Source organism: Acomys minous, assembly GCF_964271855.1.
Source record: "Acomys minous genome assembly, chromosome: 5".
Lineage (NCBI taxonomy): Eukaryota > Metazoa > Chordata > Mammalia > Rodentia > Muridae > Acomys > Acomys minous.
The window spans coordinates 38,472,860-38,500,274 of NC_140494.1; the positions used below are offsets into that span (position 1 = coordinate 38,472,860).

Below are 27,415 nucleotides of genomic sequence, written 5' to 3' on the forward strand. Positions count from 1 at the left end.
TCATTTGGGCTGAATTCTCCATCCACGTGGGCCATATGTTTCTCTTCCATATAACCCATGGCAGCCTTCTTTCTCCTCTCGGGACCCTCTCCTCATCTTCTCATGGTGGTCTTTCTTGTTTTTCTTCTTCCCAGAATTCCTTTCTCTTCTTCTTGGGACCCTTAGCCACACGTCTCTCATCTGCCCTGTCCAGGTAGGATGGCTTTTATTAAGTAGCATCAAAATACATCAAACCATCCCCCAACATTATCCCAGCAACAGGCAGGTTCAGAGTTAGCAGGGAGAGGGCTCTAAGCTGAATGTTGCATGGGAGATAGGCAGCAGGCAGGTGGATCTCTGAGTTTGAGGCCAGAGTGAGTTCTAGAACAGCAGAGGCTACACAGAGAAACCTGTCTCATAAAAACAAAATGAAACATACATACAAACAAACATGAGTTGGTCAGCAAATGGACACTGGCTTTATAGAATTGGATTCATCCTTGCAGTCATTTGGTAGCCAAGCAGCTCCCAGCACTCAGATTTGCTTGGGCTCCACCATCTTGGACCTATGCCCTATATGCTCATATTGTTCAGCTGGTCTCTTCAGGGATACTAGTAGTTGGGATGCTAACCTGGAGTACTATCTAGGTGCTGCCCTCAGGGAAGTGGGAGGGATCTGTGGTCTTTTTGCTGGAGGAAAGAGCTGCTGGAACTGGGAACCCATACTCCATATAGGCAGAATGCATCAGGTGCCAGGGGATCTTGTGTGACTCTTGGACCTAGGACACAGCTGTGGAGGGCCCGGAACTATGGGTCCCCAGCTCCTGGGATATATCCCTTCCCATCTGGGAAACACCAATGTCATGTTTTGGGGTCAGCTGTTAGGTTATTCGCAGGAACCAGTCTCTGGTCTTCTGCCACTCACATACTATACACCCTGGTGTTGTTAATTTATCAGTAGAACCTAAAAACGATTATTATTGGATCTATAATTATTATTACAGCAGTATTTTCTAACCCACTAGCAATCAATCAAGACACAGACTCTTGTTATATTTTAAAATAGCCGTAGTTAACCTGGGACAGGGCAGACATTAATCCTCTAAACTACCTCCCATAGTGGGGCAGGAATCCCATGCCATCTTCTTCTATTAATTTCTATTAAGCTAACTCCATCCATAATCCCATATACTTGCTAATGTTCTTCATCTGGTCCAAATCCTCCATCCATGCCAGCCATGGGCTTCTCTTCCATCTAACTCATGGTGGCCTTCTTTTTCTCTTTTCTCCTCAGGTCTCTCTTCTTCCCAAGATTCTCTCTGTCTCCCCACTCCTGGGAATCTTAGCTATGCCTATCTCATTTGTCCTGCCCAGGTGTGACGACATTTTATTAACTAGCATCAGAATACATCAGACCAACCCTCAACACCTTGGCTGCCACCATCTTGGAAGTCCCCCTATATATTATTATTAGAAACAACAGAAACAAAATAATCTTCCATAGCAAGTAGAATAATTTAGAATGAGATTCTTGCTTTTTTTAAAAAAAGAAAAATGTGATGAGGAAATGGTGTGAGCTCTGCATGTGGTATGAATACAGCTGTGCTGTCACTCCAGAGAAAACACCAAGCTTATGAAGGGAATTTTACATTTCCTAGCTAATATTCTTTGGCTATTCATTTTAGTCTCCAGCTGTATGTGCAACACAGCCATTGTCCATTATAACCAACACTGTGGCTCTCATTTTCTCTCTTCTCCCCACTTAACTTCATCTTACTATAAATTTAAATTTCTGGTATGTACTTTTCATTTCTCTGACAAAAATAGTTTTGTTTATGTATTCAGGGCATTCTTCATTTTTAGTGCTTATTCAGAATTGACCCACAGTATATGCTGTAGAATATGGTTTCAATATCTGTCAATTATATAATCAATACAACCGGCAGGTCTAACTCAAGCATCATTTCCATGGTAAGGTCATTTATGATCCTTCAGGCTACTATGTTGTAGATTTCAAATTATTATAGCTATAAATACGCTGTTGTGATATTGAGTGCTTTCCATAATATTAGATATTAGTATGGCTTCTTTGGAGAAATAATTTCTATATATTGCCCAGTTTTGAACCCGATTATTTCAATAGTTTTTGTTATGTTATTTGACTATGCTATCATTTACGTTAACCACTGAGCAATGATGATGATGATGATGATGATGATGATGATGATGATGATTGATGATGACGATTTTACAAAAAATTCATCATTGAATTCTGGAACAGATTCAATTAACATACTTCTGTTACACAGCACATAGATTCTGGCTCTTTCCCACTATGTAATCATTAGGGGAAACTCATTAGTGAAGTCTCTCAAGAAGCTCAAAATTACAGTTTCTCTTCACTCTTCCCTATTGTCCTTCATTTTTCTTTTAGGATCTAGAATCCTACACTGATGATATTTTCCTGGGTGGTAGTATATGAAAGAACACTACCTTTTAGAACATTCTTTAATATGGAACTTTGCTCAAAGCATATACATTCTGTGTTCTTATTTTCTGATTGTTCTGTTTTTGAGTTGGGTGTCATGAATACCAACCTTGTTTCAGACTTGCTATAGTATAGGTACACTATAAGATGAGTGTACCACAAAGACATGTTTTCAAGAAAATCCCCTATCCCTAAATCCTGAGCGGTGGGAAATTATAGCTGTAACTTGACACATGTTAATGGTTTTCAGGCTTAAGAGATCTATAACATTTTGAGAGTCACAATTCACCTCCTGAGTCTGTTCTGTGGCCCGGATCAGTCAGTAGTGGCTTGATTGCAGTACATTTCTGTCATCTGCATTGACCTGGTGTTCAAGTTGTGTTGGATCTAAGAGACCCCACAAGAGGGTCAGGGAACATACTGGGATTGAACATGCGGAGTCCAGTCTAATGTGGAGGGAGATCCGGCCAGACAGGTGTCACTTGTCCACTCAGGGTGCATATTCCTCTACCCTCAAAGTGAACTCTCAGGGCAAGGCATAGCATGACAACTCCTTTTTACACAGTATGAAGTAGCTTCTCGTAGGGCACAGACTGATCTCAACATTTCGAATCAGATAGCAGAAGCCCTGAACAGGTGTCAGCCTTTTATCCTGTCTACTGCCTTTCAATTGCTAAACTCCTAGGTATAATAGCATGGAGGCAGGGTAGTGCGATAGCACCAACTTCCCAAATTACAACTTTAAATGAAGCCCAGAGCCTCCATTAATCTGATAAACTCTAAGTTTCCCCTCTGATCTCTACTCAGCAAGAGATGCCCTTTGTTTTATGGGATGCGCTGGACTGGTGGATAAGCTGCTGCATATTGCTGCTTTCCCCACGGTGAATGGCTATCATTATTAAAAGACTTGATCTCCCGAAATAGGTCTCTGAGTATCTGTATACAGGTCCTGGGATGAAATTTTAATATTTAAAATATCTGTAGTAAGCAGGTCGAGTTTTAATATCACAACACACGGAACCAAAGTATCCAGGATACCTAATAAACATCGACTCACATCCAAACATCTCATTTTGAGAACTTGAGATTTTTAAAGGCAGCAGCCTGACTCCCAGTGGCTGGTCCGCAGGCAGACGTGTCTTCTTTCTGAGCACAGTCTTCAGCAAACAGCGCCCCCCTCCCCGCGCCCCGGCCCTGCCCCTGCCCCTGCACAGACACTTTCCAGGGCTTCCTGAAACTCGCTCGCACAGAGTTGTGGGAAATGTAGTCTCGCCCCTGCGCTGTCACAAACAAGGACTTCCGCATTTCTCCTGTGCCTGTGCGTCTCCGTTATCTGGCCGGCTTCTCCAAAGTTGGGCCAGAGTCGGGTCCTGTTGGCGCTTTGGTAGCATCTCCGACATGGAGGTTGGTCCAGCATGTAGCGCAGCCAGAGGGATATTGTGGGGTGGGCGGGTGCGGGCCTGGGGTTGCTGGGAGGCCAAAGAAGCAGAGTGTGAGGTGCTGTGCTGACCTAGGCTGGGCCACTGTGATGCTGCCTAGCGCTGGAGAGAAGGTGATGAGGGATGGAGCTGGGATTGACCACTCTGTTAAGATGCGGCTGGCATAGTCTATTCTGCATTTCTGGGCCAGGGGAGCTGGCTTGGTAGCCCAGGAGTGGAGAAGGGTGGAAGGTGAAGCAATTGCCCTCCCCCGCAGGGTGCATCTGCTGTCAGCCTGTCTCCTTGAGGTGTGGAAGTATGCTTTTACTAGCTGACACCGGCTTGATGGCTGCTGGTCTAGTTAAGTTCTTGGCCTATCTAGAGGAAGTGAAATTTCTGGGCCCTCCTGCGCTTATAACCTTCCAGAATTTTCTCCGAGGGCTATTGGTGTATTGGAATCCTGACACAACCTACTGCCACTTGGGAAGAGATTCTCAACGACTGGGTGATTGTCTAGATCAGACTGGCCTCGGGGATTGCCTTGCTTACTTAACTGATGTGGGAAGACGCAGCCTGCTGTGAGTCTCACCATTCCCCGAGTCTTGGGTTGTGTAACCATGAGGAAACCCAGCTGAGCATTGGGAAGTGTGTGCACATTCCTTCTTTCTCCCTTCTTGACTATGGATGTGACTAGCTGCCTTAAGTTGTTATTGTCTTGACTTCTTGGCAGTGATGGACTATACCCTAGAATGCTGAGTTTTGTTTGTGTGTGTGTGTGTGTGTCCTCTGGGTATTTTTATCACAGCAACTGGGAATGAGATTGAAAGAGATAACTGTTAAACCATAAATTATTGGTTAAGACAGGACCTAATTACTTCTCTAATTCATTTAGGAAGTGGAAGAATTCCATTGGGGATGGACACAATATCTGAGATATAGGAAGGAAATTTGGAGATGCTTATGTATGTGTGTGCTTTAATTTATAAGTAAATCTCAGCGGTGGTTGAATATTTGTTGCTGTTAGTTCTGAAATATCCCATCACAGCTCAATGTCATTGATCAAGACACTGACTAAGATAGAAGACACAGAAGTATACCTGTTACTTAATCTACTTAATTTTTGACAAAGCTATCAGAAACATACATTGGAAAAAAAAAGCCAGTGTCTTTAACAGCTACTGTGGGGAAAACTGGATTTCACATGTAGAATAGAATAAGAAATATTCCTTTGAATAGACTATTGTGATTATATGAAATTAAATATCTTGACCAGAGTGAGGAGACAGTCTACAGAACGAGAAAAATCTTTGCCAATGACACATCAGACAGGGTACTAATATTGAATATATAAAAAGTAATGTAGAAATTAAACAGTCAAAAACTAAAGATTTGATCAATAAATTGTTTAATAAATCACCAATTCTCAAAAGGAAAAATGCAAATGGACAAGAAATACTTGAAAAAAAAAGTTCAACATGTTAAACATCGGAGAAATGCAGGTTAAAACTATTTTAAGATTCTCTCTCACCCCATTCAGCATGGTTGAACATATGAATGGCAGCAGGTGTTCACAAAGCTGTGTGGGAAAGGGGGAGTCCTTTTTCACTGCTGGATGCTGTGTTAACATGTGTAGCCATGGCAGAACTCAGTATGGAAGTTCCTCAAAATGCTGAAAACGGGATAATCACATGACCTAGCTCGACCAGTCTCTCACATACCTGAAGGGTTTTAAGACAGCATCCTTGAGAGATGTTTGCCCTCCCCTGCTCCATGTTTGTGGCTGCATTATTTTCACTGACTACTAAGTGAGGCCAGAGGAGAGGCCCACTAACAGGACGAAGGAGACGTGGCTCACATACACAGTGGATGTGTCTATGTAATGTGAAATAATTGGTCATGAACTGGGGGAGAAAGGGAACCAGCTGGAAGGGAGGGGGTTACTCAGGAGGGTTGCGGTGCATGCCAACACAGGTTTGCCATTGTAGCAAGTCAGCCCCTCTATCACTTATGCAGAAGACTGAGCAGCATAAGCTGTGGATTCATATATGGAAGCAAGAAGTACTTCCTGCTTAACTTTGCTGAGTACCTGAAGCTGCCCAGTTTTTAAAATAAAAGCAAACTATGGAAAATGAATGTATAGGATGATGCCATGATGATGCCTATTATTTTTGTATGGTGCTCTAAAAAGGAAAAAAAAAAACAAACCATCCAATCCAAACCACAAAACATGAACGGAAACATGGATATGCGTGGCACTGTATGTCTCAGGGAAGTGGACACCCAGTCCGTTGTGAGCTATGGAGAGAAGAATGTGTTGCTAGGGCCAGAATGCCTGGCCTGACTGGAATCTCATGTGTTTCGGTTTCACTCAACACAGCTATCTCTGAGTCTGGGTCTTAGTTGCTTTTCTATTGCTGTGATAAGACACCATGACCATGACAGCTTGGTGAAGAGAGAGTCTATTCGGAGTTTATGTTTCAGAAGGTTGGAGTCCATGACCATCACAGTAGGAGCGTGGCAGTAGGTGGGCAGGAATGGTGCTGAGCACTAGCTGACAGATCACATCTTGTGACACAACCACAAGGCAGACAGGCAAACTGACAGACAGAGAAAGAGAGACAAAGACAGAGAAAAGAGAGAGGAGGAGGGGAGAGAGAGGGGGGAGGGAGGGGGGAGGGAGAGAAGGAGGGAGGGAGGGAGAGAGAGAAAGAGGGAGGGAGGGAGGGAGGGAGGGAGAGAGAGAGAGAGAGAGAGAGAGAGAGAGAGAGAGAGAGAGAGAGAGAGAGACAGAGAGAGAGACAGAGACAGAGAGAGACAGACAGAGAGAGAGAGAGAGAGAGAGAGAGAGAGAGAGAGAGAGAGAGAGAGAGAGAGAGAGAGAGAACCAGCTCAGGACTAGGTATTCAGGCATAAGAACCTTTAGGGGCCATTCTCAGTCAAACCTCCACATTTCGACATGTGGAACACATCTACTCAGTAACTTATAGCTTTCTGTCCATTAACTGTGCAGTGAGTTCATCAACACAACATGCAGAGAGCATGCGGATTCCAGAAAGGTAAACCTTGACTTTGCACCCCCTCAGTTTTACACTCTGTTTTCATAGTTGAATGTTTGGAGTTGCGGATGACATGGTGGGTACTCTGAGATGGTGAGATCTCAATGTTGATTCAGAACAACACGTGGGATGAAGTCCTCCCCACAGTCATCTCCAGAGTCTATGTATCCGGGTCTATGATGTTTCAGTTTAGCTTTAGTTTCACTGTTATGTCATCTTGCTTCTGCCCTTTGGGACATCCAGGCACTGAAGCTTACAGATGCTGGACTTGAAGGAGTAAAGCTTAGCCTGGTGGTTGGGTCAGTAGGATCTTGGTTTGGCAGTGAGTGCTGGGGATGGGGTGGGGTGGAGTGGGATAAGGGGACATGCCTTCTCCAATACAGCTTTCTCTATTTGGGGGGGGGGTCAGGGCTATATAAACCTTGGAGGAATGGGTAGGGGTTTTCAGGTGTGTGTCCATCACTGACTGGGGCTGAGGTGCTGAAAATGCTTCCTTTGCACGGAGAGGAATTCCAGGCACTAGCTGGACATGTCTTTAGGAGGAACCTGAAACCTGGTCACCAGGCTATGTCACTACCTCAAGGATGGTGGAGGTAGGGGGTCACAAGACTACATGAATCGGGGCACGCAGGCCCAGAACAGGGAGGGAGTGGTCCTTACTTCTGCCGGTCTCAAGATGAGATTTTTGGGGGTTTGGACTCATCTCAACCTCACTTTTGCTCCAGGCCAGTTCCCCCATCACATGGTTCACAGTACATGAAATAATTCTGTTATTCTATTTTGTATATTATGAAATATAATATCCACATGGGTTCATTAGGACACATGCTATTCTCTTTCCTTGAAGATGGACAATGTGTAAGATACTATGTAAAAGTATCTCATTCACTATACTACTCTTCTTTCATCTTGTGTAAAATTTAAAAAGATTTCCAACCACATATTTAGCTATCTATTGATATTAAGTTACACTGCTTCCCTAAATTACTATGTGCTGTTTATTTATCCTTATTTCAGGGACTGCTTTCCTTCAGGGATGTGGCCATTGACTTCTCTGCAGAGGAGTGTGAATGCTTGGACCTCACTCAGTGGAATCTGTACAGGGACGTGATGTTGGAGACTTACAGCCACCTTGTGTTTCTGGGTGAGGATCACTTCCACAGTAAATTCTTAATGCACTATAAGCATGTAGCTTCCTCCATTTGTAGAATAGCTCACGGGAGCTTGTGCTTTCCAACAATAAGCTTCAGACTCTTGTGTTATGACAATTATTTCAGAAGTTTCTACATATATGTAATGTACATTGACTACACTCACCCTCTGACTCTGTCCACGGACCCATTTCTTCAACTCATGAAATCCCTGGCGTCCTTCCTTGTTTTTCCTCTGGTCCACTACATTTGGTTAAGATTTGGCATCCTGAGAGTGGGCAGGGGATATTTCTTTAAGCATGGCTACTTATCCTTGGGCCGGACCACACAGGAGTGTGTCTCCTTTCCCCTCACAACAGTCAACAAGTTTCGGCTCCTGGGGGAGTGCAGTGGCTTTACGAGCCCCTCCCCTGCCTATGATGTGACGCTGACGGACTCCGTCTGGTGAAGGTTTTGTACAAAGGATCTTTGCTGCTTTAAATTTATGTGTACGGTAGCCACGCGTTGTCTAGAAGACTTCTCAACAGTACTCGCTCCAGTCCTCCAGCTCTTAGATTTTTTTTTTTCCAGCCCCTCTTCCATGATGTTTACTGAGCTGTAGGAGGATTGTTACGGATGTCCATTTATCCTTAGTCCATTGTAGAGTTGGTTTTATTTAGTTTCATTCTTATACATGTAAATAGTCAATTATTCCCATATTATTTATGGAGAGTCCCTTTTCAATGTGAGGTTTTAGAATCTTGTCTAATATCAATGGGCTGTAGTTTGGTGGAGGTATATCTAGGTACATTGGTCTTTTTCATCTCTCTGTGTGTCTGCATTTGTGGCAGTACAGATTGTGTTATTACTATGGCTCTAGTAGAACTTAAACTCAGGCGTGGTTCCCTTTCCTACAGTGTTCTTTTTGGTCAGTAGTATGTGGCTACTCAGGCTCTTTTGTGCTTTTATATGAATTTTATGATTAAATTTTTTTTTCTGTGAAAAATGGGACTAGAATTTTTTTATTGGAATTGTGCAGAATATATAGATTGCTTTTAGGAGGATGATCAATTTTACAACATTAATTCTACCAACCCACAAGCATGAGGAGTCTTTCCATCCTTCCAGTATGTTCTTCGGTTTCTTTCTTTTTGTTTTTCCTTCAGTTTCTATTCTTTAATGATTTGAACTTTTCACTGTAGAGGTATTTTATTTCCTGGGTTAGATTTATTCCGAGGTTTCCTGTTTTCCTTTCCTTTGGGTCAGGGATAGTTTTGGTGGATGGGAATTACTTTCTCAATATGTTTGTTTTTGGTATATAACAAGATTTTGTTAATATTTCTTTGCTTGTATGCTGCCATTTTGTTGAAAGTGTTTTTCAGCTATACTTGTTTTCTGGTAGAGTCCTTGGAGTCTTATATAGAGAGTAAAATTCTCTGCAAATAGATCTGCCTATTGGGATACTTAAGTAATTTCTGTCTTTGAGTCCATTTATGTAGTAAACTTATTGTGTAGTAAATTATTTTATGTAGTGAATTTATTGATTTATGCATGTTGCACTATCCCTGCATGTTAGGGATGCTGTCCAGATGATGTTGATGGTCATTGTGATATGTATCACAAGTACTGAGAAAGTTTGCACCTCTATTCACCAGATATGATGGGCTATCATTTTTTTCCTTTTTTATGCCTTTATTTGGTTTTGACATCAGGGTAATATGTACTAATAAAATTAAGGCAATGTGAGATAAATAATTTAAGCAGATCTATAATAAACAATGAAATTGAAGTAGTAATTAAAAAAATAAAATCTACCAACTTCAAAACCCATGTCTGGATGGAGTTACTTCATATTTATACCATATTGTAAAGAAGAACTAAGACTAATATTCTCAAACTTTTACATAAAGTGGAGAAGGGAAGCCTCCCAACTTCTTTCTCAGAGTCAGATTCCTGCTCTTAAGGAACACTTAGGGGGGTTGTGGGTGTGGCTGATGAAGTTAATTACAGTCCTTGTTGTTTTGGACTGGAATTTTAGTAACTGATAGACATCAAGCATGAGCATACATCTTAAAGTATATTACTCATCAGCTTTATTTTTTCTTCTTAAGGTAAAGCTCCATGTATTGAATATACCTATCAGGATATACACTTAAATAAATTTTCTACCATCTTTTGTGCTATTTCCTCTTTCCTTAAAACACAATAGTGATATGGGAAGGTTATTCCTAGAGAGCAAATGCAATCACCAGCTTTGTCTTCTCTTCTAACAGGTCTTGCTTTCTCTAAGCCATACTTGGTCTCATTTCTCGAGCAGAGTAAAGAGCCCGGGAACGTGAAGGGACCAGCAACAGCAGCTGTATACCCAGGTATGTGCGAGGGAGTAGATCAGAGCACACCAGTGAGAGGTCCAGAGATGCCACGGAAAGGCAGACATCAAACACTGGGTGGGCTAGAGGCTCTTTTGTGGGGAGTGTTTTAGAATCCTGCATGTATTATCTCCCAGAGTAGGACATTTTCTGACAGATGTTTATTGTCTTTTATTTCCTTAAATCTGTCCTTCCTCTCTAGTGATGTCTGAATGCATTCGCAGTGACTATAGTGTGTCCTTTTGCAGGTCAGGGTCGAGATCATTACGGACTTATTGCTTTCTGTGCCTCAGAAACGCACTCACAGTACTAATGACCTGTTTGTCAAGCCTTTCTAGCACAGTGTCACCACAAATAAGTCTCCCAATTACATTTACAGCCTCAGTAATTAAAGTCATCTCATCAGCCTTCTCTGAACTATTATGATGCTATATTCCTGTGATGTTTTCTGCCACACACTGGTTGTCAGTGTGGGTATGCGGGCACAGGCAGAAGAGTACTTTTGGTAGCTCACCCATACTCTTTCAGAATTTTGCTGAATTTGCAATTCCCTTTTCTGCGTTTTACTTTTGCACAAGCTCCCTCATATCTGTTGGTTATGTCCTTAGCTGCAACCTACACCGTGTGATTGAATGGCAGTTTTTACTAGTGGCTCTTTAGAACAATGTAGGATAATAAAAGGTTTCCAACCCTGTGACTAGTTCCAATAAAATTGATGCTCTCATTTGGAATACCTCAGATACAGCTGCCTAAGAACTGATAGCAACAGCCCAGAGAGTTGGGGGGGGGGGAGAAGTCAGGCTCCCCAGAAACCACAACTTGATTCCTCTGAGGAAGCCTGACAGGCCATGCCAAGTTCACTACTGGACAAGTACACAGAGCTAAAGTCTCTGTTGTCCTTCTGTTAGAGTCTCTAAGAAAATCTTGCGTTGGTCTGATTCCCCATAAAAGACTTTATATTTGGTAAAAATTAACAAACTCAAACATATCAGTAGTATACAAATTTGTTTTTAGCTTTAATAAGTGGTAAAATTATATGCATATTAAAGATTTTCTTTAAAATATTGTATGGTTATTAGTAAAAAAATTGATGGATAGAATACTATATATATAATTAATAAATTTTTAAAAATATTAATTCTGTCTATTCATGCTATGTATATTTTTCTTCATTGGTTACTTAAGTTTTTTTATCCTGAAAAATGAATATTTCTAGAAGTTAATTATAATTTCATAAGCTATTAATAAATATGTTACCTCTACAGACACTTCTATGATTTAAACATAAACTTGAAAATTTTTATTTTTATTTTATTTTAAAATATTTTTTATTATGTATATAATGTTGTGTCTGTATGTACAACTGCATGCCAGAAGAGGGCACCAAATCTCATTATAGATGGCTGTGAGCCACCATGTGGTTTCTGGGAATTGAACTCAGGACCTCTGGAAAAATAGCCAGTGCTCTTAACGTCTGAGCCATCTCTCCAGCCCCACTTGAAAAATTTTAAATCATTCAATAGCACTTAGTGTTTTTTTTAAAACTGGAGTTAAAAAACATATAACATTCAATTTACTGTCTTAAATATGTGGGCATTGTTCCATTCAATTTGTAATGTCTCAAATCTTTCAGAGATAGTTTAACTTTCAAAACAAAAAACATATTCTTGGGAAAATAATTGTGTATTTTTTGTCACTCTCATCTAGTCACCATTCAAATTCATACTCTCCAGGTTTTCTATTTTAGAATTTTCATATATTTCTAATTAGATATCTGTCATATATAGTATGTATATTTCATTTAGCATACTTCCCTTAAGGGTTATTCTTGTTGTAAATATTACATATTTCTTATCTTAAATGTGTGTATGTGCAGGCACGTGTGTGTGTGTGTGTGTGTGTGTGTGTGTGTGTGTGTGTGTGTGTGTTTGCTCAGAGCTTCTGGTTCATACAGAGGATGGAAGACATCTCGTAGGATTCAGTTTGCTCCTTCCAACATGTGGATTCCTGGGAATCAGATGTCTTCATCCACAGAGCGATTTTACTGGCTTTAGAGTATTTACTTTAAAAATTTTGAATTATTTTCCATTGTTCACTAGAAGTTTGTGTTGTTTCATATATAACTAACGTAGTGAATACAGTTATGGAATTGTGTATACTTTACTGTTACATGAGAGTAAATTGCATCTATATCTGTATCTACGGGTGTAAGTATCTATATGAAAGGTAAGTTTTGTACTTATAGCTACATGGTTAATCACTTACTGATCATTCCAACTTTACTCAACAGGAATAAAACCTTCTAAATTTAAACAATGTAGCAAAACCTTTCCTTGGAGCTCACTTCTTATTCAACACCATAAAACTCATCCTGGTGAAAAACTCTACAAATGTGATGAGTGTGGCAAGGCCTTTAATGTTCGCTCAACACTGTATAAACACCATAGAATCCACACTGGAGAGAAGCCCTACAAATGTAAGGAGTGTGGCAAAGCTTTTACCTGTTCTTCCAGCCTTAACCAACACCACAGAATTCACACTGGTGAGAAGCCCTACAAATGTGAGTGTGGCAAAGCTTTTAATAATTCCTCCGCTCTCACTCAGCACCAAAGAATTCACACTGGAGAGAGACCATACAAGTGTGAAGAATGTGGCAAGGCCTTTAATAATTGCTCAGCCCGTACGCGACACCAAAGAATCCATACTGGGGAAAGGCCCTACAGGTGTACACACTGTGGCAAGACCTTTAATTTTCCCACATCTCTCTCTCAACACCAGAGAATTCATACTGGAGAGAAACCCTACAAATGTGAGGAGTGTGGCAAAGCCTTTAACTGTTCCTCCCATCTTAAACAACACCGAATTATTCATACTGGAAAGAAACCCTACAAATGTAAGGAGTGTGGCAAAGCTTTTAACTGTTCCTCAAGCCTTAACCAACACCACAGAATTCACACCGGTGAGAAGCGCTACATATGTGAGGAGTGTGGCAAAGCCTTTAACAACTGTTCAGCTCTCACTCAGCACCAAAGAATTCACAGTGGAGAGAAACCATACAAGTGTGAAGAATGTGGTAAGGCCTTTTATAACTGCTCAGCCCTCTCTCGACACCAAAAAATTCATACCGGAGAAAAACCCTACAAATGTGCAGATTGTGGCAAGGCTTTTATTTTCCGCTCATCCCTTTCTCAGCACCAGAGAATTCATACAGGAGAGAAACCCTACAAGTGCAAAGAGTGTGGCAAGGCCTTTAACTGTTCTTCCCACCTTAACCAACATGGGAGGATTCATAGTGGAGAGAAGCCTTATAAGTGCGAAGAGTGTGGCCAGACATTTATCTGTTCTTCATACCTACATAAGCATCAGAAGATTCATGCTATTGAGAAGCTGTACGAATGCAAAGATTGTGGTAAAACCTTTAGCTGCTCTTCATACCTTAAGTATCATCAGAGATTTCATACTGGGGGCAAATCCTACACATGCAAAGAATGCAACAAAACCTTTAGGTCGTCGTCTTACCTTAGGAATCATCAGAGATTTCACACTGGAGAGAAACCCTACACATGCAAAGACTGTGGCAAAGCCTTTGTCAGTTCCTCAAGCCTTCTTGTACACCAAAGAATTCACACAGGCGAGAAACCATACAAGTGCAAAGAATGTGGCAAGGCCTTTAGGTGTTCTTCGTATTTTAAATATCATCAGAGACTTCATACTGGAGAGAAGCCGTACACATGCAACGAATGTGGAAAAGCCTTTGCTAAATCGTCATGTCTTATTCTACACCAAAGAATTCATACTGGTGAAAAACCCTACAAATGTGCAGAGTGTGGCCAGGCGTTTATCTGTTCTTCCTACCTGAGAAAGCACCAGAGAATCCATACTGGTGAGAAACCGTATACGTGTGAAGAATGTGGCAAAGCTTTTAGTATTTACTCCACCTTCACTCAGCATCAGAGAATTCATACCGGAGAAAAACCTTATAAATGCAAGGAATGTGAAAAAGCATTTAATAATCATTCAGCCCTAATTAAACATCAAAGAATCCACACTGGAGAGAAACCTTATACATGCAAAGAATGTAGTAAAGCCTTTAATAATAGCTCAAGCCTTATTCGGCATCAACGAATTCACGCTGGAACTGAGACCTTTGACATTCAAGGAATATGGCAAGGCCTTTAGTAATAGCTCACCTCTTAGCTTCAAACCCCATACTAGTGAGACACAGTGGAAATGGAAAAAAAAAATGTGACTAATTAATAAATGTTCCATACATACACAATGTAAAACACCATGCATGAAAGAAACCCTACAAGTTCAAATGTGTTGCAAGTTTGTCAGTTCTTCTTCATGTCTTTATTGATAGCAGAAAATTTGTATTGAGGAGCACTACAGATATAAATAATGTATCAAGGCTTTTAATGAATGCTCATTCCTCATCAATGAATTCAAGCTTCATAGAAGTCTTCTCTGTCTCTTGACTTTGGAAGGAACTCTGTCCAGTATGTGTGAGCGAAGTAGTTATACGGGGAGACATTATGTACACACAAAGAGTAGCAAAACTCATACCTCAGATTTTAATGGATATGAGGAGTACTACTGTAGGTGACACATCCTATGAATATATAAAATATATAGAATAATGCTTATAAATTACGGGACATTATTTGACATGGTAGGAATAACTCTTCATAGATATCAGAATAGTGACCACAATTCATCTCGGTAAGGATATGAATTTGTTAGTGAAACCATATTTACGATATGTCTTCATGTTTGAAAATGGAAATTAGCTAAACTTTCAGACTGTGTCAAAAGAACAAGATAGTCCTGATTGATTTCAGAGAACCATACAGTAGGTATAAAATAGGAGTTGTATGTGAAGCTTGCTTTAAATAAACAAATTTGAATGGTTCATGGTGTAGTGTTGCTGTTTTTGTTGGGTAACATGTCATTCTATCACAGACATTAAAATAGTCCACCTTACTAAAGGGAGACAGGCGACAGATTTCAGTTGTCTAATGCTGAGAATTATTTGAATAACTGGTTATCATATCCCAAATGCCAGTGTCTTTTCAGTGATTTTGAGGATATTATTTCATATGTTACATATTCACCCCTCCCTTTTTGAGACAGGGTTTCTCTGTGTAGCCTTGGCTGTCCTGGACTCGCTTTGTAGACTAGGGTAGTCTCGAACTCACAGAGATCCAGCTGCCTCTGCCTCCCAGAGTCTTGGGAATAAAGGTGTGCACTACTACATCTGATGTCTATCCCCCTCTTACAGAAACTAGAAATTAAGGACTTTTAGGAGGGCAATTATGTCCTAGTTTTCTGAATCTTGAATTGTATTACCATTTATCAAATGTACACATATATACACACACATTTTACTATATATATGCATATATATGTATATACACATATATAAATGTATTTATATATGTATAAATATATATTTATATACAAATATGTATATATGAATTTTACTATATATTAGTATATAGTAAAATTTGTATATATATGCATATATATATATATATACACACACACATATATGTACATATTTGAAAATGGTGGTATGGCTATATAGCCATGACTTACAAAACCTACTCAATCTTGGTAATTTGTTACATTGTCTGAAATAGCCTACTTTTACAATCAAACTTTAGGAATTAAGAAAACATTTGACGCACCATGCGTATGTACACGTTTTTACATAACTGCAGCTAGGCTGACTGGCTGGAATTGATAAATTCTAAAACACTATCCTCCTCTCTTTGTTTTTCAAGCTATTGTAACAGTTGTCCTCAACAAATTAGAATTTCTCTTAAGAATATCTTGCTTTGAGAAGAAAAAGCCCTGAGGCATCCAGAGGAGGGACTTTCTAATTTGTCTGATAGCTTTACTAGGAAGACTAACCTTGCTGGAAAGACATGGGGCTGTGACCGTGGTGGACAAGGATCCCTCCTTGACTGTGACCATGGTGGGCAGGGGATCACTCCTTGACTGGGCCTGTGTTGGGCAGGGGTCACTCCTTGACTGTGACAGTGATGGGCGGGGGTCACTCCTTGGCTATGACAGTGGTGGGTGGGGGTCACTCTTTGACTGTGACAGTGGTGGGTAGGGGATCACTCCTTGACTGTGACAGTGACACCAAAGATGGGGAAATAAATGACAGAGAGACCACACCAGGGAAAGTGGGAGCTGTATGACTAAGCTAAGGTGTGGTCAACTGCGATGAAGCTGAAGCCCGTGCCGCGATGAACCTGAAGCCCGTGCGGCGACACAGGTGCGTAGAAAAGACAACAGATTACATTTTATAGCTGATCTTAGGAGAGGACTGTGGTAAGAGAACCAAGTAAGGCTTATGTGACATCTCTCCAGCAGCTGGGGGCCTTGTGACAGGGCACGGAGGCTGGACATAAGGAATTACTGAGTCATTTTCTGAGGTATGAAAAATGACATCTAAGTGTAGGATACAGTTATACTGGAATGTGCCACTATTTGTAGCCTTGTAGTGAGTTAAAAAGGTGAAATTTTGTTTCAGAGGAAAATACAATAAGTGATTGATTTGACTTTTTTTTTTTTTTAAGAGTTTGAGCACTCGGAGGAAGGATAGCAGACTACCAAGAAGAGAATTGATACCCTAGCATCATATTCACGGGGAGAGGGTCCCCCTCAGTCACAATCATAGGGAAGGAGAGTGGGGTGAAAGCAAGAGGGAGGGAGGAATGGGAGGATGCATAGGATGGGATAGCAAATGAGATGTAATTATGAATGAATTTATTTTTCAATTAAAAAAATAAAAAAAGAAAGAAATCAAATCCACAGATTTGAAAGCGGTCAAGCATTTTTACCATGAAGCTACAATTCCTGTCTTTTGATTTTCTGAGACCGAGTGTAGAATGTATCCCAGGACTGACTTCTGAGGGAATAAATGACACAGGATCGATAGCAGTTCCTACTAGAAATGCAAGGGTTCCCTTAAAAAGTCCATCGAGGGTGTCTACTATATGTTGAGGTTAGGAGTGAGAGCTAGGCATGTAACACTGACGTTACTGAGATATGCTCAGATGGGATGACCCCATACAGAACGATCCCTTGACTTCTGGACATGAAACCCTGTTTCACTCCAGATCCAAACACATTGGGTTGCTCAGTCTGGACTATCCTTAAAAGAGTACTTGCAGATTTCACTTAGTTCTTAGACAATTTTATACAGGTATATAATGCATTATGGTTACTCTTTACCTCATCTTTTCTTAGCTCCCTTTTATCATTATCACTTGCCTTCCTGCCTACTGGTCTCTCTGCCAGATTCATGACTGTACTGATTGGGTTTTATTTTGTCAACTTGACATAAATATAGTCATAGCTGAGAAGAGAGAGAGTGAATCTTTTTTATTAAATATTTTTTATTTTTTACATATACATTTATAGCACATATATATATACAATAAACTACCTGCAGCAAGAAGAGCCATGACACAATCAGGAATTACATAAATGTTACATTCTTAGTGTTTTGGTTATTTGTATTTGGCAGCCTTAAAGAAAATATCTTTCCTATCTTGGTGCGTCTAAAATTCTGAATGTAAATCAATATCTATCATATCTCATCATTATCAATTTAAAACATTTATCTAGACCTAAAAACATCTTAATCCCTAAAAAAACTAAACTTCATTGTAAAACTAAGCTATCTTGTCTTCAACCCTATCAGAGACTTGAGAAGGAATAAAATTAATTACCTGAGTTAACAGGGAGTGTAGGTTAGCAGTTTCCCAAATGAGAGATAACAGAGATAGTTTGCTACCTGAGCAGTCACCCCAAACTCTATAACATTGGAGTGTCATCTTCAGCCTTCTGGCCCACTATATCTGATAGACATATTTGTGAGGCAGGAACTATTGAGGACTTGCTTACCCTGTCTTGGCAGAGTTTGGCCATCGACTCTGCCTGCATACAAGCTTGCCCTTTTTTAGGCAGAATTCTGCCTGAGGTAGAAATGAGAACATTTTCCCCAGTGGCTATTTTGCTGCTTTTGAAACCATCTCCATAAGGAAGTTCTTTGATGCTCATCATCCTCTTTGAGGTAGGCTGAGTATTGCCAGGAGTTAATCTGTCTCATTGGCAATAAATCTTTAAAATAATAAAAACATTTTAAATATCATATTCTGTATGCCTCTGAGGGTTTTGAAGGCCTTATATATTTTACTTTGTCTTTCTATAGAATCATATCTATCTGTTGCACCTAAGATGTATATTCATGTGCTAAAAATAGACCAGTAATTGATATGGCCGTGATTTGATCAATTAAAAATTAACTTGTACAACTTATTTGTCCTAAACAGCCTGCAACAGCACTTTCAAAGTATTGGAAGTTTACTTTGTATTATAATTGAGTAATATTGGTACAATACTGCATATTAGAGTAGGAATATACATATATTTATATTATATATTATGTATGGGGAATAATTTTAAATTTGAATTCTATATCACTGTATCTAAAATTAAAGTTATTTTGCATCTATATACAAAATTATATACCAGTGTATTAAAAATAACCTTGTGAGTGACAGTTGAGGCATTAAGTTGAGTAGATTCACTAATCTACGTATTGTTCTATCTTCCCTATATATTTCTTTATTCCCCCTTCTTTCTTTTCAACCCCTGTCTCCAAACCTATGAATGGAAGGTAAAAGAAAAGAGACATCCTTGAGTCCAATTTTGTTTTCTCTCTAAATAAGACCAATAATAACTTATAACCAACTCCCATTGAAAATAACCCTCTGTAGCTCAATTTAGATGTGATGTTGGACAGACAAATTGAAGTTTTCAAGAGACATATATACATGAGGCTTCTGAGGCACCCCTAATTTCTAAAGTTTATTTAATTGATTGTAATAGTAGGATATTTCAGACAATGTAAAATTATAAAAAATTTGGTGGGTTTTCCAGGCCCTTATTTGACCTGCAAAAGTCCACATATATATTATGTACATATTACAATATATATTATAATATGGTATAGTTATATAAATAACTAAATATTTAGGTCTCTATTTTACTGTGGCAGTCATGCATACATCTGTTTATGTCTCACAGGTTATGCACCCTTGCCAACGCTACATCTTTTCTGTGCTCTGTGCATCTACCTAGCAGCACAGTCCAGTCTTCTGGAAGGATTTGTTAAGCCATGCTCCTTCTAACCTCTCATCACTCAACTCTTGCATGCTTATGTTCCAGAAATGCCACACACAATATCTTCCTTGATCTCCAAATATAATGGGCCCATGTCTCTCCTCGCCGTGAACAACTCTCACTTCATGAATGATGCCATTGACACTTTGACAGGTATTGAATTGTGTCTGTAGATTGTTTTTCTGAACAACGTGCATTTCAAGACTGTACATTCCTTCAGTTTGTGAACAAGGAATGTATTACAGTTCCTTAACATTCTCTTTGATTTCCTTTATCAATGTTTTAAAATTTCATCTGATAATTATTATCTTCTTGGTTTATTTTATTCCTAATGTTATTTTCTTGATGCACTTATAAATTAGATTATATTCTTGATTTCTTTTTTTTTTTAAATTTAAATTTATTTTAAAAAGTTATTCACTTTACATCCCAAGCCTAGCCCCCTCCCTCATTTTCTCCCGGTCCCACCCTCCCTCTCTCCTTCTCCCTATTACCTTCCCCTAGTCCTCTGAGAGGGGGAGTCCTTCGCCCCTACCAATTTGCCCCAGCGTATCAATTCTCTTCAGGACTGCCTGCATCCCCTTCCTTTGTGGCATGGTAAGGCACCCAGCCAGGGGAAAGTGATCAAAGTGGGGGCAAAAAGTCTATAGCAAGGACAGCCCTTTTCCCCTTAATCAGGGACCCACATGGAGACTGAGGTGCCTATCGGGCTACATCTGAGTTGGGGGGGAGCCTAAGGTTCTCTCCATGTATGGTCCTTGTTTGGTGCATCAGTCTCTGCTGACCTCCCCAGGCCCAGATTTGTTGGCTCTGTTGGTCCCTTTGGGGACTTTCTGTTCCTTTGGAGACTTTCTATTACCCTACTCATCCATAAGACTCTCTGTGCTTTGCCCAAAGTTTGGATGTGAGACTCAGTTTCTGCTTTGATCCTTTCAGAGGACAACTATGGTAAGCTCCTATACTGTTCCCTTTCTTCAACTGCCTCCTGTGTCTATTTTATTTGCCCTTCTGAATGAGAATTAAGCAATCTCCCTGGGGTCCTCCTTGTTCCTTAGTTTCTTTAGGTCTGTGGATTGTAATATGGTTATCCTGTATTATATGGCTAATATCCGCTTGTAAGTGAGTATATGGCATTCGTGCCCTTCTGGGTCTGGATTATTTCACTCAGGATGATCTTTTTCAGCTCCATCCATTTTCCTGCAAATTTCATGATGTCCTTGTTTTTGATAGCTGAATAGTATTCCATTGTGTAGATGTACCACAGTTTCTTTATTCATTATTTGGTTGAGGGACATCTGGGTTGTTTCTAGTTTCTGGCTGTTATGAATAGTGCTGCTATGATCATAGCTGAGCAAAAGTTTCTGTGGTATGGTGGAGCATCTTGTGGGTGTATGTCCAGGAGTAGAATATCGGTCTTGAGGTAGAGCTGTTCCAAATTTTCTGAGAAACCACGTAGTAAACATGACCATCTTACCAAAAGCAATTTACAGACTCAATGCGATTCCCAGCAAAATACCAACACAATCCTTTACAGACCTGGAATGAACAATTCTCAACTTCATAAAGGAAAATAAAACCCAGAATAGCTAAGACAATCCTGTACAATAAAAGATATGGAGATATCTCCATGCCTGATCTTAAGCTGTACTATAGAGCAACACTAATAAAAACTGCACAGTACTGTCAGAGAAATAGAGGTGGATCAATGAAATAAAATCGAAGACCCAGAAATAAACCCATACATCTATGTACATTTGATTTTTCACAAAGAAGCCAAAACCCTACAAAGGAAAATGATATCATCTCCAACAAATGGTGCTGGTCTAACTGGATGTCTAATTTAAAAAAAAATGGGGAAGAGCCTTGAGCTCATTGGCACAGGAGACGACTTTCTTAATAGAACACCTACTCTGGCTCTAAGATCAACAATTAATAAATGGAGCCTCACGAAATGGAAAAGTTTCTGTAAAGCAAAGGACATGACAGCCTACAGACTAGGGAAAGATCTTCACCAACCCTACATCCAACAGAGGGATAATATCTAATATGTATAAAGAACTCAAGAAATTAAACAACAACAAATCAAATAATCCAACTAAAAATAGGGTACAGAGATAAACAGAGAATTCTCAGTGGAAGAATATCGAATGGCTGAGAAACACCTAAAGAAATGTTCAACATCTTTAGCAATGAAGGGAATGCAAACCAAAACAAGTCTGAGATTGTATCTTACACTTATTAGAATGTCCAAGATCAAAAATTCAAGTGACCAAAAAAAATATTCAAGTGACAGCACATGCCTGCGAGGATGTGGGGAAAGGGGGACAGTCTTCCATAGCTGGTGGGAGTGCTAACTTTTACAACTACTTTGGGTTTCTTTCTTTTCTTTTTTTTAAAAAAAGATTTATTTTTATTATTATTTATTTATTATACAATGTTCTGCCTGCATGTGTGCCTGCCCACCAGAAGAGGGCACCAGATCTCATTACAGACAATTCCGAGCTATTATGTGGTTGCTGGAAATTGAACTCATGACCTCTGGAAGAATGTCTAGTGTTCTTAACCTTGAGCCATCTCTCCAGCCCTTTCCTTGATTTCCTATTCAGACAGATAGCTATTTCTGTAAAGAAGTGTAATTGGATTTAAAATGTTTAAATAATTATTTTTAATCGTGTGTGTGTGTGTGTGTGTGTGTGTGTGTGTGTGTGTGTGTGTGCATGTGAATGCAGGTACTTGCACAGGCTAAGAGACACTGGATTCCATGGAGCTGGAGTTATAAGTGGGTGTCAGCCATCGAGATGAAATCTGAACACCAAATATGGGTCTTCTGAGCTTGCTGGTCAGACCCTGATTCTTACAAGTTTAAATGCTGATTTCCATGTCTCGAAAGTTCACTGAGGTAGTTGTGTGTGTGTGTGTGTGTGTGTGTGTGTGTGTGTGTGTGTGTGTGTGTGTGTCTGTGTGTGTGTGTGTTTGGGATCATCTCATCTGTAAATAACTATTACTGTGCTTCAGGACTGTGTGGAATGAAAAGAGAGAGAGAAGCCATTCTCATATTGTATAGGATCCCTGAGGAAAAAATGGTGTCTCTTTGCTATTTGCAGCTTTTAGATATGTAAATGGTCATAATATATTGGACATTTCATTTATACATTTTTTTTTCTGATAGCATTGGTTGAGAAAGTATGCTCAATGCTATCACTGCTTTTCTTATACTTATTTGTGTGGCCATATTGTTTTCACCTTAATTCTGCTAATGTCAAGTAACTTAACCTTTCATTAAAGGGGGAAGTACCCCTCCCTCTCATGCTGTGTAATCTGTTGGAGATATTCTTGAATATGGTCTACTAGTATAGTGCTTTATTAAGGATGTTTGTGCCTATGTTCATGAGGAAGTAATTATATTCAAAGTTGGACCAATTATTTTCATTCATTAAAAAGAGAAATGGCTATGTACAGTTGAGGTCTATTAAATCAATATGTAATGAAGGTGCCAGTGGTTATCAGGATATTGCCAGGTTAATTGCTTGAAATGGGCCAAGAATTAAGTATTTGGTAAATAAAGAAGATTCAGTTGTAGAGACATAAAAAGTGACAGCATTTTTCCCTGATGATGGGAGGAGCCCAATAAACAGCCTCTGGCTTGTATATTTTGTGGAAACCTTGAGTCTTTTCTGTTTCCCTATTTATCAGGTTTAGATACCTACTCTCATGTCTTCCCACCATTTTTACTTGAAATGCCTTCTGGAAACAAGAAGCTACCACCTCAGGGAGCTTTTATTTTCCATCACTATTTATGTTCTCCTAACTCTCCTTCAGATATAATTTTTGTCAAAATATTCAACTTTGGCTGATACATTTCACCTTAACTAAATTGGTTTAAAAGAATATTAGGAAGCCAACAATGGGGTTTATACCATAAACAACAAGGTCTAATTTATCACTACCAAACAGTTAGGATTTATGTTCTCTAGTATTTTTACCATTCATATTATTTATGTCACCTCTCCAGAACTTACACTGGGTATTCCATCACAGGGGCATGGAGTTCCAAAGAGGATAATGAAGAAATAATAAAGCAAAGATGCTAATAACATCTAAGAGCCAAGGCTTTGCTGCCGTTAGGGAGCAGTTAACTGCTGCAACTCCAGAAAGCCATTGTCCTTAAACAGGAATGGATGCTTCTCTCTCTCTCTCTCTCTCTCTCTCTCTCTCTCTCTCTCTCATTGTCTTGCTTAAGTTTCATGTAGTAATCAGCAATCTACACTGTGTTGTTGTTAATTAACACAACAATGCATAATTACTGGCATTTAGTATAAAATTTTAACCTTAAGGGAAGACTGAGTTCACAAGTACAGTAAAACTTTATGTTAAATATTTATCGAATATATTGTAGTGCTACAGAACTCTCATTGAGGGGCATTTATAGCTATGACCCTTTTTATTTTATTAAGTAAAATCTGCCTGCAATTCAAAGAAATTACATCTTAAGCTGCCTTTCACTGTAGAGTATTACTAGTCACACGGTGCAATGATATAATTGAGAAGCTTTATTCAGCTGTACTCAAGATATGTGATAATCATATCAAAGTAAAATGAAACTGTATTTTTATTACTAGTCTTCTCACAAAGCATCTTTCTGAGGCTCATATTGCTTTGGATTGGATGTTGTAACCAAACAAAACAGCATCTCTCTTGTTAGAGCCATTTCTCCCAGACATCAGATACCTGCATTTATATACCAAAACTGTTATTAATATAAGCAAGACAGTGACAGATGGACTGTATTTACTGCCTAGGCCCTACTGGCCAGTAAGGTGGAGTGGCCCTTTGGTTTCTAGTCACTATCCTCCTTCTTTGACCTGTCATAGTCTCACATGACCTCCACATGAGCACTAGAGCCCACATGCATGCATGCATGCACACACACATACACACATACTCCACAAGCACTTCAAAACAAAGTCAGCTGAGAACCAATGCTCCTCTGTGTCTGTTTCCTGACTGTAGACACAGATTGACCATTGTCTCAAGCTCTTGTCTCCATGCCTTTCCTGCTATGATGGGCCATGTGCTCAAACTATGAGAGAAAGTAAATCTTTTTCATCTCCACGAGGCTAGCCAGACATCTCATCAGAGTGACAAGAAATGTAAGTAATACAAGAAAGTTACTACAAACCTGTAGGGTCACGCTCATCTGGCCATTCTCAGCAATTACCATGCCTCTTTATTTCTTTCTGTGCTATTTCTTTTGAGAAAAGTTATACGTTATCTACGCGGCCTTGAAATTACTCTGACACACAGTCCCAGGAGCAAATGTGATCCACCTGCCTAAGGCTCCTGAGTAGCTGGGAAAGCCAGCTGGGCCTTAAGCTTAGCTTGAAATATCATCTTAAAGGGATTGTAACAATTTTGTTTCCTGTGTAAGTACTTTAAGGTAACCTTAAGTCAATGGGAATTTTCCGTACTGCGATATAAGTCTATGGTAAATAGACTTTGCTTTTTTAAAATGTATGGTGTGTGTGTGTGTGTGTGTGTGTGTGTGTGTGTGTGTGTGTGTGTGTGTGTGTGATGTTGTGTGTGTGTGCTGCAAAGAGAGGGATGTCCTGATTGTGTATGAGTGCAGGAACTCACAGAGGTCAGAAGAGGGTGTTAGAGCCCTTGGAGCTGAAGTTAGAGTTGGTTGTAATCCACCTGATGTGGGTACTGGGAAACGAAGTTGGCTCTTCTGGAAGAGCAGTGCATGCTCTTAACTGTGGAGCCATCTCTCCTACCCCAGCTATGAGTCTTTAACTCACAAAACACTGTTAAAGTTATTTTTATGAAACTTTCTTTGATTGTCAGTTTCTCTCTTAACCCATTATGGGAAATGTAGACTGGCAGACAATGACATCACAGACATAGGTTCTAAAACTGAGCTTCAACGTTGTTTCTTGGTGCCTATACCTCTACACTTTGAGTCTTCCTGAAAGCTCAGCATGAGGATTGTACATCATGCTGGAGTCTGGATCTCTGGATGAGGAGGTTAGTTGAAGCAAAGTCAAAATTTCTAGTTACACTGAAAAGTGTAACCAAACAAATTGCTTTCTCCAACAACTTAATATATGCCATTTCTGATAATGTCGCATGTAAAACAATTGTAACATTTTGATTGGGAAACTTAGAAATTAAATTAAAGCTTTTGGTGGGAAATAGAAATGTTTTTCTGTCATAATGAAAAGGTCACATGTGGGACGTATGGAGGCTCTTGTGCTCACAGATAAGCATTATGGGACCCAGGAATGTTAAACACATGGGGCTGTCCATTCAAAGGGAGGGATGCATACTTAGTTATTTGTCCAGAAGGCTGGGAGTGGCCATGGTTATAAAACCTTTACACTATCTGTGTGTCTGAGATCATGCTGGATCTTCCACCAGAACTTTATTGTGAGCTTGTCAATCTGTAGAACCTGTCTTTATGAAAGTGTCACATGCAGTCAATCTAGCGAACCCGTCTTCATGAAAGGTGTCACAGGTACTTTACAAAGAGTTTCAATGTAGTCAAATCTTAAGCTTTATTGTGCACACAAATTGGGATAATTTTACTAGGAAAGTCTTCACCCAATTGTGCTGTGCTTAAATATGCCTAAAAATAAACTACTTGAGGTCAGACTTCTGAAGATTGAACCAACACCATCTACTGAGTCATATTGGACTGAGCTGCCTTCTTACCTCCAGTAGGTTGTTCCTCTGCTGGCTGTGGTGGCTTCTGAGAGTCCTGAAGTCACAAGAGAGTGAGTATTTTATAAAGCAACGAAGTAATACCTAACTATACACGATTACAAATGTGACTGAAGGGTATACAGTGTGTTGAAAAGATCTCTCAGGAGGTAGGAACATTTGCTGCAGGATAACAAGAGCTAGATTCTCCTAGCACTCAGCTATGGAACCAGCCTGGCTGTAAACAAAGCCTGCAGATTTCTGGGGCCTGTTGTTCAGCCAGCCGAGCCAAGAATCTGCTCACCAGCTTGAGTGAGGCATCCTCTTTTAACAGAATAAGACAGAAAGTGATGAAGGAAAGCTCTTGATGTTCTTCCTCAGTCTCTGAGTGCACATGTGCATACAACACATGCGTCATCCCCTCCACACAACTACACCAGGTATGTCACACAGGAGACCAAAATAGACGTGTTTTGTACACTCCAGAAAAATCATGCTTTTAGATTTGAATGAGTGAGTTTATTAAGTATATAAGAAGTCAAAGTTGAAGCCAGCAACAGTGGGTTACCACTTGCAAATAAAAAATTAGAATTTTTCTAATGGAGTCTCACTGGAAGTAGAGGCAGGCCCCATGTCCAGCAGTAGATGGCCAGCACGTAATGAGCTCAATGAACTCAAAGTCATCCTTGGCTATTCTTTATCTCATAGTGTTTAGTCATGACGTTTTAAAAATTAATCAGTTATATCTAAGAGGTCTTTTGTATATATATTATGGTTTCTACTTTTGTATTTTTATTGGATTCTTATGTATAACAATTTGTATATCTCTGTGCCTTTATGCCTTTCTTCTTTTTTATCTTTGGCTCCTTTATTTATTTATTTTTATTATAATTTATTCACATCTTTGACTCCTTTTTAAGAAGTCTTTTTCTTCTGTTGTTTTGTTTTGTTCTATTCCAATTTTTGGTTTTTGTCTTTTTTAAAAAATTATCCTTTAGATGTCTGTTTGTCTTCTAATGTGAGACAGAAAGGGCGTAGATTCTGTTGTGAGGTAAGTTAGGGAGGACTTGGA

General features: G+C 39.6%; 1 protein-coding gene across 4 annotated transcripts; it reads left to right on the plus strand.

Moving 5' to 3' along the window:
• The first annotated feature begins 3,708 nt into the window (after positions 1-3,708).
• Positions 3,709-15,354, plus strand: LOC311598055 (uncharacterized protein). 4 transcript variants are annotated; one of them, XM_084782853.1, is made up of 5 exons: positions 3,710-3,871; positions 4,312-4,463; positions 7,959-8,085; positions 10,345-10,440; positions 12,731-15,354. In XM_084782853.1, the coding sequence occupies exons 3-5, from the start codon at positions 8,052-8,054 to the stop codon at positions 14,617-14,619; spliced, it is 2,019 nt and encodes a 672-aa protein (XP_084638979.1). In that variant the 5' UTR covers positions 3,710-3,871; positions 4,312-4,463; positions 7,959-8,051; the 3' UTR covers positions 14,620-15,354. The 4 variants fall into 4 exon arrangements, with proteins under 4 accessions (XP_084638977.1, XP_084638979.1, XP_084638980.1 ...); XM_084782854.1 differs by having other exon boundaries at positions 4,325-4,463; XM_084782852.1 differs by lacking the exon at positions 3,710-3,871 and adding an exon at positions 3,950-4,072 and having other exon boundaries at positions 4,114-4,463.
• Positions 15,355-27,415: the final 12,061 nt, after the last annotated feature.